General features: G+C 42.6%; 2 protein-coding genes across 2 annotated transcripts in view; one reads left to right on the forward strand and one right to left on the reverse strand.

Annotated features, from left to right (window-relative positions):
- The window catches only part of LOC119650798 (SH3 domain-containing kinase-binding protein 1), a 74,987-nt gene extending 73,065 nt beyond the window's left edge, over positions 1 to 1,922 (reverse strand). Inside the window, exon 1 of the mRNA XM_038053934.1 lies at positions 1,451 to 1,922. Coding sequence (XP_037909862.1) covers positions 1,451 to 1,472 — 22 coding nt within the window. The 5' untranslated portion in view covers positions 1,473 to 1,922. The remainder of the gene's footprint in view (positions 1 to 1,450) is intronic.
- Positions 1,923 to 2,089: 167 nt separating this feature from the next.
- LOC119652992 (dimethyladenosine transferase 2, mitochondrial) lies at positions 2,090 to 13,615 on the forward strand. The gene is made up of 6 exons (XM_038057417.1): positions 2,090 to 2,560; positions 2,620 to 2,764; positions 12,545 to 12,684; positions 12,753 to 12,914; positions 12,971 to 13,125; positions 13,184 to 13,615. The coding sequence occupies exons 1-6, from the start codon at positions 2,162 to 2,164 to the stop codon at positions 13,566 to 13,568; spliced, it is 1,386 nt and encodes a 461-aa protein (XP_037913345.1). The 5' UTR covers positions 2,090 to 2,161; the 3' UTR covers positions 13,569 to 13,615.
- Positions 13,616 to 19,401: the final 5,786 nt, after the last annotated feature.

The raw sequence follows: 19,401 nt of genomic DNA on the forward strand, positions 1-19,401 counted from the left end.
TAGAATTTGGCCCGGCTTCAATATGGATCTTCCTCATCTCCAGGATGTGAAAAATCCACCAAGTGCTTAATAGAGGAATGACTACAGGAAATATTTGATTTTGCCGGACTCTCCCAAATGAGTTGCAACATCCGAAGACCCGGAACACATGACGCTTTCGCTTGGAAGATTAAAATCCAATCCATGAATGAATCGATGGTTTGTATATGACCCGCTTTTTGGGGCTACAAACTGCAGTCTGCTGCCTCACTGTGTCTCCCACAGAAGTTCGCGTTGCAAAAGTCGTCTACTGATCGGTAGGCTGCGCAAATATTCGTGTAAATGGACTTGATCAAGCCACTTTTCCGATTTTGTGATTCTTAAGTTAGAATACTTCCACTGCCCAATTGAGGAGCAGGTTTAATGTGATATGAGAGGTGTCGCCCTTCTTTTTGCAAAATTTGTTGTTGAATTTTTGTGGATTGATCCCCTTTATTTTCCCGTTCAAAATCTCCTAAAATTGAAAACAGCAGCATAGATACAGCAATCCAAGCATTCAACTCTTGAGTTCATTTATCAAATTCAGAACCAAGAACCACTCAGATTTCAAAATCCGGCATAGAGAGGTAATCTAAGGGAGGAAAACTAGACACGCCAAGAAAAATTGATGGATCACTTTCTAATGGAAGATACATTCGTTACCCATTCCCTCGAAAACAATGAAACGTGAGAGGAACTCACGCGGAGTAAATTAAGCAGCGAAACCTACGAAATCCAAATAAATCCTTATTCTTGTTGACAATTTCCAAACAATGCCTTCGTCCTTCACAATCCTGGCGGAGATATTCCGTTAGGTTCGGCACATGTCGGCAGCAATTGGTTTAATTTATGCAAGCATAAAAGTAAGATTTCATGGGGAAAGCATTTCAAGTGCCTCATTCGGGCCCAGCCGTGTCCAATGTCAAAGTGTGAATTCCAGAACAAGCACCTGAAGTGTCGCAAGCACTCGTCGCTCTCGGGTGTCGTCACCGCAAGCAACAAAAGCACATATTTGTGCACAGTTTGGAAGAACGCTTGGAAATGAGGTCAAGAATCAACGAGTTTCCGAGCGAATAAACAAAGACTCACCGGGAAAGGTGAATCAAGGCCTAGAATGGCTACATTAGCTGCAGTGCCCCTGCCCCGACAGCCCGCTCTACCGTTCCTCATTTGTTAAGGAGGTTAGTGATCCCAATGGAGCCATTCTCAACCGGATAACAACCTAATCATCAGCGGGAAATGTTCGTCACCGGCTATGTTTCCCCAAGGGATGCATCGCCCTTCCTGGAAAATGTGTCACCGTCGCCGAGCGCAACTTCCACGCTGCCACTGACGGCCGCTCGCCGGTCCCATCCTACGTCCCGAACACAGCGGCTCGAAGGAGTGGCAGACCAACGAGTTGTTTTCTGTCGAAAAAACATGAATTACGTACCGTTCCTGGTTAAATTATCCATTTTCGCGTCGATCGGCCGCTAACGTTCATTCATTCATGCAGCAAACGCCAGCCAGGACCAAGCCTATCCGCGTATCCTCCAAATCACAGAAACTTCACAATACTTAGTCGCCACTTGCGTATGCGGCTCGGTGTTTGCATCGAGGAAAATTCGTGTCACTTCTTGCACCTATTACTCACTATCCGTTGTCTTAGCCGCACAAATGTCTCGTTCACGTCCGCACCGCCGACCCGACAATCGCAACAGTACACGTACCCGCGCGTATTTACAGAGCCTTTTCACCCACAAGACCGCTCTAATCACAAGCTAAATTCATTGCAAAAATTCAATTACTTGCAGATTTATCGATTCCCACAAATGATATCATTTTATGACGGAAATTAAGACATTTACAGCGACAAACACGACAATACCCACTGCCAAACAACGACCCGTTTCACTTGACAGCAGCCATCTTAGAAATTTCCCCTATCCGACGGTGAGCTGCCTGATAGGAGGCACATCAAACGTCAAATTCACTTCAGAGGCAGTGCCATCTCACGAGATATTCCAATTGGAATGAGTAACACATTCAAATACACAAATAAACACAATCATCTGTTCTTCGCTGGCTAAAACGTCAAGTGCTGTCAATGTCGGCTGAGTGGACTCCTACTGAGGGACCTGGCGCCTTTGCAACATAACAGAAAATGTTGCAACTACGTACCTATTCCCGCCTTGCAAGACTCTTCTCGACGGAGGCAGTGCCTAAAGCAACGAAAAAGGCACGTTCGGCCAAACCTCCTAGGGAATACAAAATCCCATCTGACTTGGTGGAGTATTTTGCATCGATAAATCAACAGAACTTACTCGAGCAATTCTCACCTAAGATGTTACGGAAGAAACATAAGTTTCCAGACAGTTACTACATAGCCAGCCCAGAGGCTGCCAAGTTAATAGCCGATTACGTCAGTAAGCCGGCGGCCAGCGCAAAAGTCATCCTAGAATCGAATCCCGGGCCCGGGCTTCTAAGCGAACATCTTGCGCGTTCGAGCGCCACCAAAATCCACCTTTTTGAAAGCGACGACAACTTCGAGAAGAAATTGCAGGTACTCGCGCGAAACTTAGTCATATTAGGGTCACTATACCAGTTGAATAACTTTTACAGGATACTTACTCGGGACAGGGGAAGCGCATAAGGATCCAAAGAGGTGACCTGGTGAATATGTGGCGGATCGGCTTTCAGGATAGGGAAGATAACGGTACCAGATTGCAGGAGCTCTTGGCCGGAGTTCCATCCAAGAGTTGGTCGAGTAAGTTTACGCGATTTCAAAACAAGTAACTTCCAAAAGGTGGGCTGGGGGCAACACTATTGAAAACTCCCAACATCATGCATAAATGGGCAAGCCTCCAGGCGTGCACTCCTCGACTGTTGTGCGCTACGAGCTTCTGGTCTGACCCACACGTCGACCATCATGAGATACCCCATGCAATCTAATTCCCCTCTTTCTCAATGTGTAATCTATTTAATGCCACTTCCGCCTTCTGATCAATATGTCCACAAGTACCTGGGTCGTATGCCGGTGATCAGAGTACCTCGATAACACGCATTGACGCCCATTGACGTGAAACAACCTCAACTTGATGTTGGTGTTGAGGTAAAAAAAATACTCGTCTCTGCTGTCCTCCTCCAAACCCAGAGCCATCTAGCAAACACCCATAACTCGATGTGGGAGCAAACAAATGTGATTAGCGTGGTCGAGGTCTGAGGTGTTTGAGGAAAGATATCATGGTCCAGTGACGTCCACGTCCTTCGGACCACAGTACATCTAATACGTAGTATTCGCACTCAATGGGCCGGACTTGCGAATGTATTGGGGAAGCTAGGCACTAAACCACATGTAGATGCTGCCAAATGTTGGGCGCATATGATGTGTACGGATAAGCTTCCCCAATACATTCGCAAGTCCGGTCCATTAAGTATGGGTACTGCCCATTAGATATACTGCGCTCCGGACAACGCGACGTGGAGCACGTCACCGATTACAGGGAGAAATAACGACAGGGTGCAATCCTGCACTGCTCTCTGAATTCATCAAACACTGGTAGAAGCTGTGCTTCCCATCGAAAACATTGCAAATACACTCTCTGTTGAAGCTACATGCAATGGTATTTAGTACAAAAAACTGCCCATAAGTTTTGATGTTTGTTTTTTTTTTTTAAATTGTCAGGTTACTAACTTAACAATTATCTAATGTGTGCCGTGCAGGAAACAATAGACCACCTTATTTTTGAGTGTAGGATGCCCAGTGTGGCTAGGGACAAATTCACCCTCCCTAGTTCATTCCACCTATCCCATATTTCATATGCCTGGTTAAGATCAATGTGAATGAGTAGTACAAACTAGCATATACTGGTTTCAAATAAAACAATTAACTTAACTCTGAGTCTTTTTATCACAAAAACTAATATCATCATCATCATCAACAGCGCAACAACCGGTATCCGGTCTAGGCCTGCCTTAATAAGGAACTCCAGACATCCCGGTTTTGTGCCGAGGTCCACCAATTCGATATCCTTATTAGCTGTCTGCCTCGCCTTCTTTTCCTATCATAGATATTGCCCTTATAGACTTTCCGGGCTGGATCATCCTTATCCATACGGATTGGCCCACCCACCGTAACCTATTTAGTCGGATTTTATCCACAACCTGAAGGTCATGGTATCGCTCATAGATTTCGTCACTGTGTAGGCTACGGAATCGTCCATCCTCATGTAGGGGGCCAAAAATTCTTCGGAGGTTTCTTCTCTCGAACGCGGCCAAGAGTTCGCAATTCTTCTTACGAAGAGCCCAAGTCTCCGAAGAAAACATGAGGACTGGCAAAATCATTGTCTTGTACAGTAAGAGCTTTGACCCTATGGTGAGAGGTTTCGAGCGGAACAGTTTCTGTAAGCTGAAATAGGCTCTATTGGCTGACAACAACCGTGCGCGGATTTCCTCATCATAACTGTTATCGGTTGTGATTTTCGACCCTAGATAGGAGAAATTATCAACGATCTCAAAGTTTTATTCTCCTATCCTTATTCTTCCTGTTTGACGAGTGTGGTTTGATGTTGTTGGTTGGATGGTTTTCGATGCTGACGTTGCCACCATCTACTTTGTATTGCATTCATTGGTGTGCAGCCCAAGATCTCGCCCCAATGGCCGCCTGCTCGATCTGGATGAAAGCAGTTTGTACGTGTCGGGTGGTTCTTCCCATGATGTCGATATCGTCAGCATAGGCCAGTAGTTGGATGTACTTAAAGAGGATCGTACCTCTTACATTTACCTCAGCATCACAGATCACTTTCTCCAGTGCCAGGTTAAAGAGGACGCATGGTAGGGCATCCCCTTATCGTAGACCGTTGTTTATATCGAATGGTCTTGAAAGCGATCCTGCTGCTTTTATCGCACATTGGCCAGAGTCAGCCTAGTTAGTCTTATTAATTTCTCTCATGCCCGTGTACAGTTTTACCCTGGCTATGTTATCATAGGCTGCTTTAAAGTCGATGAAGAGATAGTGCAACTGATGTCCATATTCCGGCCTAGCAGGATAGCGGAGAATATCTTATAAATGGTACTCAGCAACGTGATACCTCTATAATTGCTGGACTGTGTGATATCTCCCTTTTTATGTATGAGACAGATAATGCCTCTTTGCCAGTCATCAGGCATTGATCCGCTGTCCCAAACTTTGAGCAAAAGTTGATGAACCACTTGGTGTAATTGGTCGCCTCCATATTTAACCAATTCGGCTCTAATTCCGTCGGCTCCTGGCGACTTATGATTTTTAAGCCGATGAATTGCACGGACTGTTTCTTCTATACTTAGTATAGGCAGTATTTGCCCGTCGTCTTCAGTTGGCGGGACCTCCAACTCGCCGATGTTCTGGTTGTTCAGTAGCTTGTGGCGCAGCAGGACTCGCGGCATTCGAAATTTATTTCGAATGTTGCGAATACGCGCGGATAGATGGCGCACGGAACTCTCCAGGTTTTTTAGAACTCGCCACAAGAGTGGAGAGCTAGCGGTGAGAACGTGCCGCTGGTTGGGGGCAGAAGGACCGCATGGAGACGAACCGATCTTCTGCCTCCTACTGTGACCGCGAACAGTACAAAAGTCGCATGACGTCTCCTTACAGAAAAATTTTAAATTGAAATAAAATCAATAGTATTTGAATTGAAAAGTAACAATTAATAGTATTTGAATTGAAGTTAAAGTACTATTTAAAATTGCAATAATTTACTAAAATAAATTGTACAACAAATATTAAGTGGAAAATGAATAGGGAAAAACCTAAAAGCTCATCAAAGTACTCAACCCATCGCTCCAATATGCCCATTCTGTCGGAAATCAGATCATCATCCTGCTGACTTGTTGGTAAAACTAGCGCGCTTGGTGCGGTTGCTCCTGTACTTTTCGAGTTCACAGACCTGTTTGGTTCTCCCAGGCTTCCTTTTTCCGTCTGTGAAGTCGCTTCTCCGCTCGCCGAAGTTCGTGATAAGTCTCCGCGCGTGCCCACGACCTTTGAGAATACAGTATTACTCGGTATGCAGCATTATTCCGTTCCGTTGCTAGCTTACATTTGTCGCCAACCCTGCCGTTCCGACTCTTTTTGCGGCTGGGGCCAAATATGTTTGTGGCCGTATTTATGATAACGTTCTTCAGGTGATTGTCAAGATCATTTGTTGATGCTTCATCTCCAGAATCTCTGTTGACTGCGGTTATTGCGGCATCCATTTCCCTCTTATAGGCGTTTCGGAGGGCTATGTTGTGGATGGCTTCAGTGTTACTTATCACCTGATTGTCAGAGGGGATTCTGGGTGGTGTTGCTATTCAAGCTCGAAGCACCATGCCAACGAGATAGTGATCCGAGTCTATATTGGCCCCCCTATATGTTCTAACATTCATCAAGGCTGAGAGGTGGCGGTGTTCGATCAACACGTGGCCAATTTGGTTGAAAATGGTCCCGTCTGGAGAGGCCCATGTATTCTTGTAGACCACTTTCCGCGCAAACCAGGTACTTCCAACAACCATTTCCATTCCGTTATCGTCTGTATTTTGGTGTAAGCTATAGAAGCCAACGTATCGGCTGAATACGGGCTCCGGTTTTAATATCATATCTGGGACAGGCTTCGAGGGTTCGTTCTGCTGCCTCGTAGAAGGTATCCTTTTCCGACTCTGCAGTCTCCACTGTAGAGGCGTGAACGTTAATGAGGCTTATATTTCTAAGCTTGCCTCGCAAGCGCAGAGTACATAGCCGTTCGCTTATATTTTCAAAGCCGATAACAGCAGGTTTCATTTTTTGGCTGACTAAGAAACGTACTCCTAGCACATGGTTTACTGGATGGCCACTATAATATATGGTGTAGCGACTCTTCTCCGGCAAACCGGTCCCTGTCCAACGCATCTGCTGTAACGCTGTTACATCAGCCCTATATTGGGGCAGGGTATCGGCTAGCTGCTCAGCAGCTTCATCTCTGTACAGAGAGCGAACGTTCCATGAGAAAATGCGCAAATGGTAATTCCTTTGTCGTTGCCGGGTTCGCCGTTGTGTAATCCGTCCAGTCCGAGGCTCCTGTTGTAGCTTCGTAACAATTTATTTTCCATGTAGGGTTGTCAGCCCTACCCAAAAAAAACTAATATAAGCTGACATAATAACAAAACGTGAAGTGGCAAATAATACAAAATCTTGAACAAGTAATATACAACATAACCTAACCACAATCATATAAAAACGATAGCTGTGTTTAAACTTGTAACACGTGCCCTGCCTGTTCGGAAAAGCTCGGACGTAATTGTGCTTTCAAGTGTTGTCACAAAACGTTTTGAAACATACGTGGGTTATCTAACCTACAACGAGTCTGACAACACAAAGTGGCGGCTGGCACACATAGGCGGAAGGCCTCACCAATTCTCGTCCCTACGTACCTATGATTATTGTGGGCCAGACCAGAAAGCTTAGCTCTCTCTGTTAGCCTGCCGGGACATTGTGGGACAACTAAAACCTACAAACACAACAAAAACAAGAACTAATTTGTATGCACGAAATCAAGGGTCATTTTCTACAATTTATGGAAGGAAAATGATTAATGTTAATGTAAAGTTTAATGTATATGAAAAAATATTTTTGGTTTATTTTAATACAAAATGGGGGCGCAATAGTAGATTCAATGAAACCCCTTTTTTGAATGACCGATGATGGGTGAAAGTCTGCAGGGAATTTTTTTATCTAGAGCAAGAAACCAAAAAAAATTCTAAAGTTGACATAAAAATCTGGTGATGTAGGATTTTTTTAAAATATTGACTTTCAATAAAATGGCGTTAATTTAAAATAGAAAAATTGTTTTTTTTTTTTAAATATGGTCTAAAATCGGTCACAAAATAGTTAAATTTTAGTCAATCGAAAAAATGGACGTGCTTCAATTTGAATTTGAGTGCTTGAAAATTGTAGGCAATAAATGTTCGTCTAATTCGAAAAACGTTTCGAGAAAAACGAGTTTAAAATTTCGAGTGTTAAAATTGAGATGAAATTCATATTCCACCTCTAATCTACGATATCTGGGCCATACAGTACGCGTTCGAAATGAACATTCTTACGTCCGTCATTCTACCTTGGGGAAAACTATTCTCTACAAACTTCTCTAGCTTTTTCAGTGAGAAAACGTTCAGATTACGTTATACCCGTGTCGTCAGCGTCTGAGCAAAAGTCATAACAATAAAACGTCATAATACCATACCCCTTGCATTATATCATTATAGGCATCATTGCGATAAATTGCTGCAAGGTTCAAAACCATATCGGGGAAAATTTTGCAACTGGAAACAGATTTATGACCCATTCACCATACCACGTATTAAAACTTTTGCCCTAGTTTTGAATAGATCCGCTCCCGCATCATCATCATCATCATCGTTATCCTCAGTGATTCAATGAAACGAAAAGATTTTTTTTTGATTAGGGACAACCCTATTGTATTTACATAGGTGGGCACAATTATCTCAAAATACGCAAATTTTAACTTCGTTATGTTTTTGAAAGTAGCTGCCATTCTTATTAGTATGAAGAATGCTGCCAACGATTCTTGATTAACAGTGAAAATAATAAGCTCTCTGGTTGGGCCCTGTAGCGTTTTGAGCGACAAAAATATTTCAACTTCGGCCATAATTATTTCAACAAAAGTATTATGGTACCCGTTCATGTAAAAGGTAAAAAAATCCAACCTAATAAGGTTTTAGTCAAAAATTAAATTAATGAATTTACTAATTAATAAATTATTATTCGTACTTTCCCCTTTTGTATCAATTACAGCTAGTAATCTTGTAGATATAGATTCTCCGTACTCACATTCTCCTCACGTGTTTACTTTTTATGGCTGACCAAACATGTTCTAGTTCGGAGTTTTACGGAGGTCAGTCTACTGTTTGAACTGCAATTTCATTCAAATTAGTCTTAATCATGTTTCTTCTGTGACGCGGTGCATTATCCTGCTGAAGGATCCAAGCCTTTTTATTTATCAATTTACACCTGATGAGAACACATGATCGTTTAGTATTGGGATGAAACGATTCTGTGCCAGAGTCCCGCCAGTGATGGGAATTAAATCTCTAGTCCCACCTACGAAATCATCATCATCAACGGCGCAACTACCGATATCCGATCTCATGATCAACGGTGTAACAACCGGCGTGCGGTCTAGACCTGCCTTAATAAGAAACTCCAGACATTCCGGCTTTGCGCCGAGATCGACCAATTCGATATCCCTAAAAGCTGTCTGGCGTCCTGACCTACGCCATTGTTCCATCTTAGGCAGGGTCTGCCTCGTTTTCTTTTTCTACCATAGATATTGCCCTTATAGACTTTCCGGGCTGAATTATCCTCATCCATACGGATTAAGTGGCACAAGCAGACGGTCGTGGTATCGCTCATAGATTTCGTCGCTATGTAGGCTACGGGATCGTTCATCCGCATAAATGGGGCCAAAAATTCGTCGAAGGATTCTTCTTTCGAACGCGGCCAAGAAATCGTCCTTTTTTTCTTCGTGCTTTTTTTTTTAAAAGGAGAAATAATCGGTACAATTTAGACGATGTGGAGTTTTAAATTTGATTCCCTACATCCGATTTAGCGGGAACAGTTTTTAAGGAAACAGTTGGGTTTCTTCTGATGCAGTTAGAAATAATTCGATCCTGCCTTGCTGATGTCACTTGAATCCCATCAGATCTGAATCTATTTTCCGCCGTGCCAGATTGTTTGGTTGTTTTTTTTTCTCTAATATATATACGGTATGTTGTAAATTTCGTATCCATATCTGTGCTAACCCCAAGGCTGAAATCCCTATTTTGCACTTAGTTACAACCGCAGAAGCAATCTCAATGCTTAATTCTCTCATTTTTACTATTTTCAATTTACCTTGCAACAAATTATCCTGAACATAGCGGAAACTGAGATCATCAACTGTTATTGAATGATATTATGGCTATAAATTTCCCAATTATACAACAGTAGTTATTAACAAAAATCTGCATTCTTGAAATATTCACGTCACTAGCCGAGGTTGAAATCCTTTTGTCACTCAATACAACCGCTACAGCGCCCAACCAGGGAACTTATTATTTTCACTGTTAATCTAGAATCGTTCCTGATATTCTTCATATTATGTAATAATATGGATAAGGGCTACTTTCAAAAATATAACGGTAATGTGCAAAAATCAGATGCGAAGTTAAAATTTGTGGAAAATATCGCATGTTGGAACAATTACCTGTATGCCCACCTGGTGCTCAGAGGTGGCGGTGAGGAAGACGGGGCGGCAACCCTGTCGGCCAAACCAAAACCAAGTGGCCGAGGAGAACCTTCATAGTGGTGGCACCGGGAGACGCTGTACTCACTTTGGCTTGCCGGCGGTGATGCAGTAGGCGCATGCTCCAAAAGCCTAATTAGGGCGATTAAACCCGAGTCTGCACGGGAATTCATCTGAAGTGGCAATTTGATCACGAAACCTTACCATTGGTATACTGGTACCATGGGAACCGGGATAGCCCCTGGACTCTCATACTTCGGGTGAACTCCCGTTGTATGTGAGTAGCTCGATTGTTGTGCTTGGCCCCCTAATGGGAGTTTCATGGGGGTTGTGGTTGTGCTTAAGCGAAAAGAGACCTTCGGGCCTCAGCATGGTGTTGCGTATCAACAGGGGTGCCGTACTCCTTAGTTCGGTAGAGATTTAGGTAGGGCTTGCATCCACCAGTATGAATGCTAAGTCATGCACTTGGTATAGACTGGTGCCGTTGTTGCTAGTCTCAGCGGGGCTTTGATTGTGATAAGAAGACCGTTGGATTAAGTCTTCCAGACAGGTGCTCACGTAAAACCCTCAAGGAGTTAACTGTATGCCCACCTGTATATTTGGTGGTTGTCCCTAATCAAAAAACAATCTTTTCGTTTCATTGAAATTCACCTTTGTTTAACTAATACATAATGGGGTTTTACTGCCTTAGGTACTAGATTTGTTTAACCTTCCTCGAGGTTTAAATATTGCTCCGACTTTTCGTTCTCAGAAATTTTATGATATATATATATAGATTTTTTTCATATCTTCAATTGAGTTGCTGTTTTTACGTAAAGATCCACTTATTTTCAAGATTTTGTGTGAAGATCTAAACTCCGCGCAATGTTCCAAAATGATCCGTAGGGTGTTGATGTGGTGGAAACCAAGAATAGCTCCGGAAATCAACCAGACGACTGGTTAAACTCCCGAGCTCATAACGTGAATATAAAAGCACTCGAAACAAGGCTCTTTTAGAATGTACTCTGAGGAGCTGGACGGCGAAGAAGAGACACTCAGGCTGTGCCGAATCCTTAAAAGAAATTACAACACAATGGAACTTTCGCGAACTCTAGAGTTGAATATGTACAGACTCCGGGATCCGGGAGAACAGGTGACGGAAGTGGGAGGAAGAGTGTCGGCGAATTCTGCAAACCTCGAAAGGCAAAATGTTGCAAGGGATACTGGAACACTGCGAGAGTGGTGGTTACCAATGACTTCATTTCACCCAATGATTTCGAAGAAAGATATGAGCACCTAGAGCGGCTGCTGAGAAATATTTTTCTAGCATTGTTTGCTCTGTGCTACGGAAGATAAAGGCCTGGGTAAAATACCTATTCGAATCCAAAGAACTGTAGACAGAGTAACTTAACATCATTCTTGCTAAAATGCTTGAAATGACTACACTCATGGAAAAGTGCTAAGGTAGCACCCACTAAATGAAAATCAACGTGGAGAATCTTGTGAGCCTGCTCTTCTTCTTCCTTCGTTTCGATAGAAGAACGCAATTCTGAAAGGCGGGTATACGATAGGGGTGTTCGTGGACATTGCTGAAATGTTACTTTCCTCTTCTCCTAGTAGATTGTACCAATTAGCCCGAAGACCATTTCCAGGCAAAGATCAGATATCTTGAAATAATGGATTTTGTTGGACAGAATCCTCTGAGGCAGATCGGACAATCCCTTGAGATTCGAATTGTCCTTGGATGATTGGCTTGGTTTCCCTGTTCAACAATGTTTATCTGTTTGTTTCTTGCAACTTCTGTAAAGTTGCTACTTTAACTTATTCGAGTGTGCAGGCAAGGATATTTCCGTGCTGTCGCTAAAATCAAATTTCCGCCCTAAATCCGCTTATATCGTCGACACTAGCACCCTTCGAGTCATTATGGGGCAGTGTACAGAGTTTAGATCTCCGTTCCACTTTATTTTCGAGAAAGCTACCTTACGGAGGAAGAACATTCCGGAGAAACTAAAAGCTTTTATCAGAACGACATATCACGGCGTAAAATGTAATGTACTGCATGGAGGTAAAATCCCAGTGGAAGTCTAAAACGGATTTTGTCGAGGTTGCATTCGAAGTGCTAAATTTCTGTAGTAGGCCTTTTGTCACTTTATAATGGTGCGTATTCTCCTCTTACGCTTGTTTTTTCATCGTAATCGTAAAGAAAAAAAGTTATTGCCGCAAAGGATATAGGGATGTTACATTTCACTCATCTTCCAATTCTTATCTCTTCACAGGTAAACCGATGCGATTTTTTGCTGCAGTGGGTTCTCTAAATTTTTTCAAATATCTCATCTACTCAATTGTTCGCCAAAGTGATATTTTCACCCATGGTCGATTCGAAATGTTCCTCGTTGTCCCACCACCTTTGTATATTGTAAGTTTACAGCTAATTTTAAATCTACATAAAGCGATGATTTTATTTTCTGTTTTCAACCGTTCCAGCATTTAACTTGCAATGCCCAGGCTGGATATATCATGTATCGTGCCAACACTATCCTTTTCCAAATTATGTTCGAGTATGAATACTTGACGAAAATTCCCAAAAAGTGCTTTTTGCCCTGGCAGTATGATCATAAGCCAGAGAAACTAAAAAAACTCACACGGGTATTAACTTAATCTAATGGTAAAGTGAAAGTTATTCAAATCAAATTTCCCAACAGTTTTATTCCATCGATGCGGATTATCTGTATCTTGTTAAAATAACTCCACGGGCCGACATATATGATTTATGTCCTTTAGAATTCATGCAAGCGCTGTTATATTTTGTTAAGCAGAATTGTGTCAGTAGAAAGCATCGAGTTATTCCAACATTGGAGTAAGTAAAAGAACTTACAATGTGTAATATTGGCTGCTAATTTACTTCCTTTTTCAAGAAAATGGGCTCCCGGCTGCGGTCCCCGTTTAATCATTGGAACAGACAATCCTTGTGGCGTGAAGCCTTTGCACCGAAACGGAGATCACGAAATTCCACAATATTCAACACAATGTACAACTATGTCGAATAAAGATCTCTACCCGAGCATGAATATTTTCACGGAGTTTGGTGATTTAACGCCATCCCAGATTTTAACTTTGTTCACTCAATTCCGACAATGGCCTGAATTCAAAGAAAGTCCATTTTTGGCATCACTGGAGAACAGTCTATTGAAAATGGAGACATCCGAACAAGAAGCAACTATTGAAGGACTCGATCTACACGAAGAAGATTTTGTAGGTAGCGAAGGTAACACGAAAAGCAGCAGTAAAAGGAATAGCTGACGGAAACACAAAATAACTTCTTATTGTAAATAAAATTGAATAAATTAGAGTAATTTTTTGAAATTCTTTAAACGATCTATTTGTGCACAGCGCATTTGCTGCTACTCTCCTGTGAAACGATGAAGCAATATATAATAACTTCAATGCATCATTAACACTTTCGCAAAAAGTGGCTGAATGGTTCTGAAAGTTTTCATTTACTCCATCAGCAGACATTACAATTTCATTTTTGTGGAAAAATCAGAAATATAATAATGAGTTTGAAACGATTCTACCGTCCCCAGAGGACCTACCAACACATGGAGGCGTTCTTCACCAAAACAAAACTATCCACCAAACTCGGTGTCAATGGCATAACCACTTCTGAGAAAAGTGCGTGTGACAAACTGACGGACAAGAAGACAGACAGTAAACCGATTTTAATAAGGTTTTGCTTTACAAGATACCTTAAAAACTGTCAGAAAATATCAAATCGAGAAGGCGGAGAATCACATTGGTAAGCGAATAATTTCTCAAAAGGGAAACAGTCTACCTTAGACTGAAATAAACTATTCACCAAATGTGTTTAAGGCGATCATCTAGTGTGAAAGCCATGTTTCTAATGCTTTTTTTGCTAAATTTTTCTTGTGACAAAACATACATAAAGTAATTTCAGAATTTTATAACTTTTTTAGTAATATTCAAGCAAACTTTGGGAATTTTTTGAGGTCATTATATAGAGCATAAACAAAGATACACCGCCCAAGAGGAACTCATATATCAAGGCGGAAACTGGAAGCTCAGCGCTTCAGATGTGAAAGATTTTGTTGACCTTTTATGGAAGAATATTTGGTCACACAACGGTCCATTTATATATAGCTCATAGTGTATATACGTTGAATATACCCGAAATTCAATTCCATGTTAGGCTCACATTTTATCTATTAGTAGTTATTTCAAGCGAAAGGAGCAAGTTACTACTACAATAACTTCGTTAATAATCGTAAGAGTTCCACCAAACTTTCCAGTATGATGTTTTACGGATTTAGAATGAACTTCAGGGGGGTTCGCAGTAAATTTTCAAAATATGGAACTGTAGCATTATTAACTGTATTTGAACAGATATCGTAATGGAGAGTGTTTTGACGGACCCTGCACTCCCATTCCGTTCGGACCCTGCACTCTCCCCTTTGCATCCAGTGTCAATAATATCTCCTTCGTACTAATCGGGACATTTCATTTGATATCCCACATGACTATATTCGGTAAAGCAAAATTGTGCACCCCTCTTTTAAGTATATGGTACCTCCTCCCCCCTAAAGTTCAGTGTACAGCAATGTGTTGTAATTCACCGCATCAACAAAACCTTAAAAAATCGGCGCTTCACTGCTGCAATCATTATCGGGAACCAACAGCCCGAAAGTCATTTTAATTGTGAGGCTTTGCGTGGAACTAAAATATAGTTACAATTAAAAAAATAAATTGCCACTGGGACTACTTCGATCTTTTGTAGTCTCCAAGTCTGTTTCATATCGTCCGCCAAAGGGCCGTAGTTTCCGATTTTTTCTTGCTGTCTTTTAACAGTGTTCCAGTCCAACAGTACGCCTACATCGATTGTGAAACACGCTCGTTCTTCCTTCAGAAGCAGAACTAGATCGGGTCTGTTGTGATTAACACCGTGGTTGGTGGTAATAGTGTGATCCCTAGTAGTTTGGCCCGATCATTTTCTAAGATTCTCTGCGGAGTATACTTATAGTAATGATGGTACGTTGCCACTAAGTTATACTTCAACGCAAGGTTTTGATGGAGAATCTTGCAGACGGAGTTATGACGATTGGTGTAATCGGTACTGCTCAACATCCTGCACACAGATGTTATGTGCTGGATGGTCTCCTCTTCACAGTGTATTACCTACAAATGCAGTTGGTGATTGAGGAGCCATGAAGGATGTACCGTTTGTAATTTTTTGTTGGAAACGAAGCATAGTATAGAAAAGTACACCATTAGTCAACCATTTATTGGAGGCTTCGATGTCAATGCCTGGCAACAAAAAATTTTTGATATGACCTCCGTGAATGGGTTTCTCGGTCCACATGTCGATTTTCTGTTGGACTGAAGTAACATTCGACATAGGATCCCATTCTCTGCGTTTCAAGTTCAAAGGAGATTATTATCTGCCATGACGGTAGCCTGGTGTATTTGACTAGAGGATTGTTTCTCAAAGAAAAATTCTCGAAGAGAATGCACTTGATTGTAGTGCAAAGTTTTTAAATCAAGCACCCCTCTTCCTCCCTGATGACGTGGGATAGTGATCCTCAATTTTTCGGCAGCTCTGTTGTGCAGATTGTTGTTTGCAAGAACTACCCTTACTCGTCTATACACAAATTCTAAATCCATATTACTCCACTGCATCACACCGAAAGTATAAAGAAGGACGCGAATGGCGAAAGTGTTGATTGCCATGATTTTATTTTTCCCGAACAGCTCAGTTTTAAGGACAAGATCCACACGCCGTTCAAATTCCCCCAAAACTTAGATTTCATTATTGCCACAGCAGGTGTTGTTGCTTGCAATATGCCGACGTATTTGTAGACGTCGTCCAAATCCATACCCTCAATTTGGATGTTATTGTGGCTGTATCCTTCGTTGTCGGTATGTTTTCCCCGAACAATTGTTTTTATGCGACATATCTCCATACCCAACTCCATGCCGATATCTCTGCCGAACTGGATGGTGATGTCCAGCAAGGTGCGAAGTTGATCCTCGTCTTTGGCATACAATTTGATGTCGTCAATATACATTAAATGACTTAATGTATTTCGACAATATGCCATTTTTAGCTTGGAACCCGTATTTGCTTTCATGCAAAAGATGGGATAACTGACAACGGACAAAGCCAAGCAAAACCACAGTGGGCCTAGAGAGTCGTCTTGGAAGCTGCCACGCCTGATTGGTATCTCTCCTGATGTTTGTGAGGGTACCGATAGTTTCGTGCTCCAATTCTTCATCACTGTTCTCAGGAGAAGAACAACATTCGTCGTTCGTCCTGGGCCTTGCTGTACGCCAAACGGATGCCTGTTATCATGCCCTTATATTCTGGTGAATGTTCCTGCGCTCCTTTATAAATTCACACAGCTCCATGATATTTTTACCCAGGACAGTAAAGGCAGCTCCAGATTGATATTTGCCTAGAACATCGCTCGGGTGATTCGGCGTCAAGAATTCTTCCTCATCGAAGACTCCCGCTAAGCGCTTCCCACTAGGGGGAGCGATCGCGGGGCTTATGCCCGTGTGGGAGGGGATCTGCGAAGAATCGAGCTCCTTCTCAACGGGACCGTCAATGAAGCCAGTTCCAGTCCCTTCCGTACGCTTGTAACATTAGATGCCACAATAGCCAAGGTTCCCACTACTGAGGCACTGCGGTCGTTGAATATTGACGGCCAGGAGCCCGCTTGCCCATTCCCAAAAACCCCCGGTACTGGTTTTCCGAAGCCCTGCATCGTAACTTTATTCTCCTTCTGTTCCTCCATGTTTGGTTTCATTCCTGGGTATTTTTCCCATAGCCAACAAAACCACAGTGGGCTTAGAGAGTCGTCTTGGAAGCTGCCACGCCTGATTGGTATTTCTCCTGATGTTTATGAGATACCGATAACTTCGTTCTCCAATTCTTCATCACTGTTCTCAGGAGAAGAACAAAATTCGAGTTGATTTTGTACAAGCGTAATACTTGTAGTAACCACGAATGCGATATGGAGTCAAAGGCTGACTTATAATCGATGTAGGTTGCCGAGATATTTCGTTTTTGGTGGACAGCCTGCTTTACAGCTACCGTATCGATTATAAGCTATTCTTTACAGCCTCGGGAGCCTTTTGCGCATCCCTTTTGCTCTCCAGCTATAAATTTATGAACATCAAGATGTTCGCGCACAGAACTAAAGTGAAGACCTTGTAGATGGTAGGAAGACAAGTAATTGGTCGACATTTTGAAGGGCAAGAGGCACCCTTGGGTATGAGTCCCTTGATGAAAAATTCTGGAACTAATTCAGGATCGGCGATCATCTGATTAAAATGATTTGCCAATACCCTGTGAGTGCTCTTGAACCGCTTCAGCCTGAAGTTGTGAATATTGTCAACTCCTGACGACTTCCAACTCCCTACCTTTTCAAGGGCTGTTTCTATGTCGACTTCAGTTGTGTCAGGCATAGTCATTTCAGGGAGGGCCTCACATGAACGCATAAGGTGTGGGAGCCACGCTGCTTCTAAATTGCAACGGCTGGATTCCCTCCAAACACTTTTCCAGAAGTCTTCTGCCTGATTCAGATCGATGTTATTTTCGCGACCTGAGTTTGTGAGGTTTTTATAGACTCTCCGTTGGTTTCGGAAGAACAAGGTGTTATCTGTCCTTCACTGAAAGCTCTTTTGATACCTATTGATCTGACCGAGTAGGCTTCAGTCTAAATTCGTACTGTCTTCGATTTAAGATCCATGTCTCTGTAGTGTAGAACCACCGCGTCATCGCTTGAAGTGTTTGCGACAATCGGGATGTAGCACAACATTTTCGCATGGCCGCACACACTTTCATCAACTGCGTAACTACCGGTATCCGGTCTAGGCATGCCTTAATAAGAAACTCCAGACATCCCGGTTTTGCGCCGAGGTCCACCAATTCAATATCCCTAAAAGCTATGTGGCGTCCTACGCCATCGCTCCATCTTAAGTATGGTCTGCCTCGTCTTCTTTTTCTACCATAGATATTGCCCTTATAGACTTTCCGGGTGGGATTATTCTCATCCATACGGATTAAGTAACCTGCCCACCGTAACTTATTCAGCCGGATTTTATCCACAACCGGACGGTTATGGTGTCGCTCATAGATTTCGTCATTGAGTAGGCTACGGAAACGTCCATCCTCATGTGGGGGGCCACAAATTCGTCCGAGGATTCTTCTCTCGAACGCGACCAAGAGTTCGTAATTTTTCTTGCTAAGAATCCAAGTCTCCGAGGAATACATGAGGACTGGCAAGATCATTGTCTCGTACAGTAAGAGCTTTAACCCTATAGTGAGACGATTCGAGCGGAACAGTTTTTGTAAGCTGAAATAGGCTTTGTTGGCAGCCGACAACCGTGCGTGGATTTCATCGTCGTAGCTGTTACCGGTTGTGATTTTCGACTCTAGATAGGCGAAATTATCAACGGTCTCAAAGTTGTACTCTCCTATCTTTATTCTTCCCGTTTGACCAGTGTGGTTTGATGTTGTTGGTTGGTTGGTTTTCGGTGCTGACCTTGCCACCATATATTTTGTCTTGATAGTGATTCTGGTGCTTTCATCTGGCCTCGCACATTGATCACGGTCAACCTAGTCAGTCTTATTAATTTCGTCGGGATACCGAATTCTGTCATGACCGTGTACAGTTTTACCCTGGCTATGCTATCATAGGCGCTTTTCGAGTCGATGAAGAGATGGTGCAACTGATGTCCATATTCCAACAGTTTTTCCATCGCTTGCCGCAGAGAGAAAATCTGACCTGTTGCTGATTTGCCTGGAGTGAAGCCTCTTTGGTATGGGCCAATGATGTTCTGGGCGTATGGGGCTATCCGGCCTAGCAAGCTAGCGGAGAATATCTTATAAATGATACTCAGCAACGTGATACCTCTATAATTGCTGCACTGTGTGACATTTCCCTTTTTATGTATGAGAGAGATAATGCCTCTTTGCCAGTCATCAGGCATTAATTCGTTGTCCCACACCTTGAGCACAAGTTGATGGTGTAATTAATCACCTCCATATTTAACCAATTCGGCTGTAATTCCATCGACTCCTGGCGACTTATGATTTTGAAGCCGATGAATTGCA

The sequence above is a fragment of the Hermetia illucens genome, chromosome 3, assembly GCF_905115235.1.
Source record: "Hermetia illucens chromosome 3, iHerIll2.2.curated.20191125, whole genome shotgun sequence".
Lineage (NCBI taxonomy): Eukaryota > Metazoa > Arthropoda > Insecta > Diptera > Stratiomyidae > Hermetia > Hermetia illucens.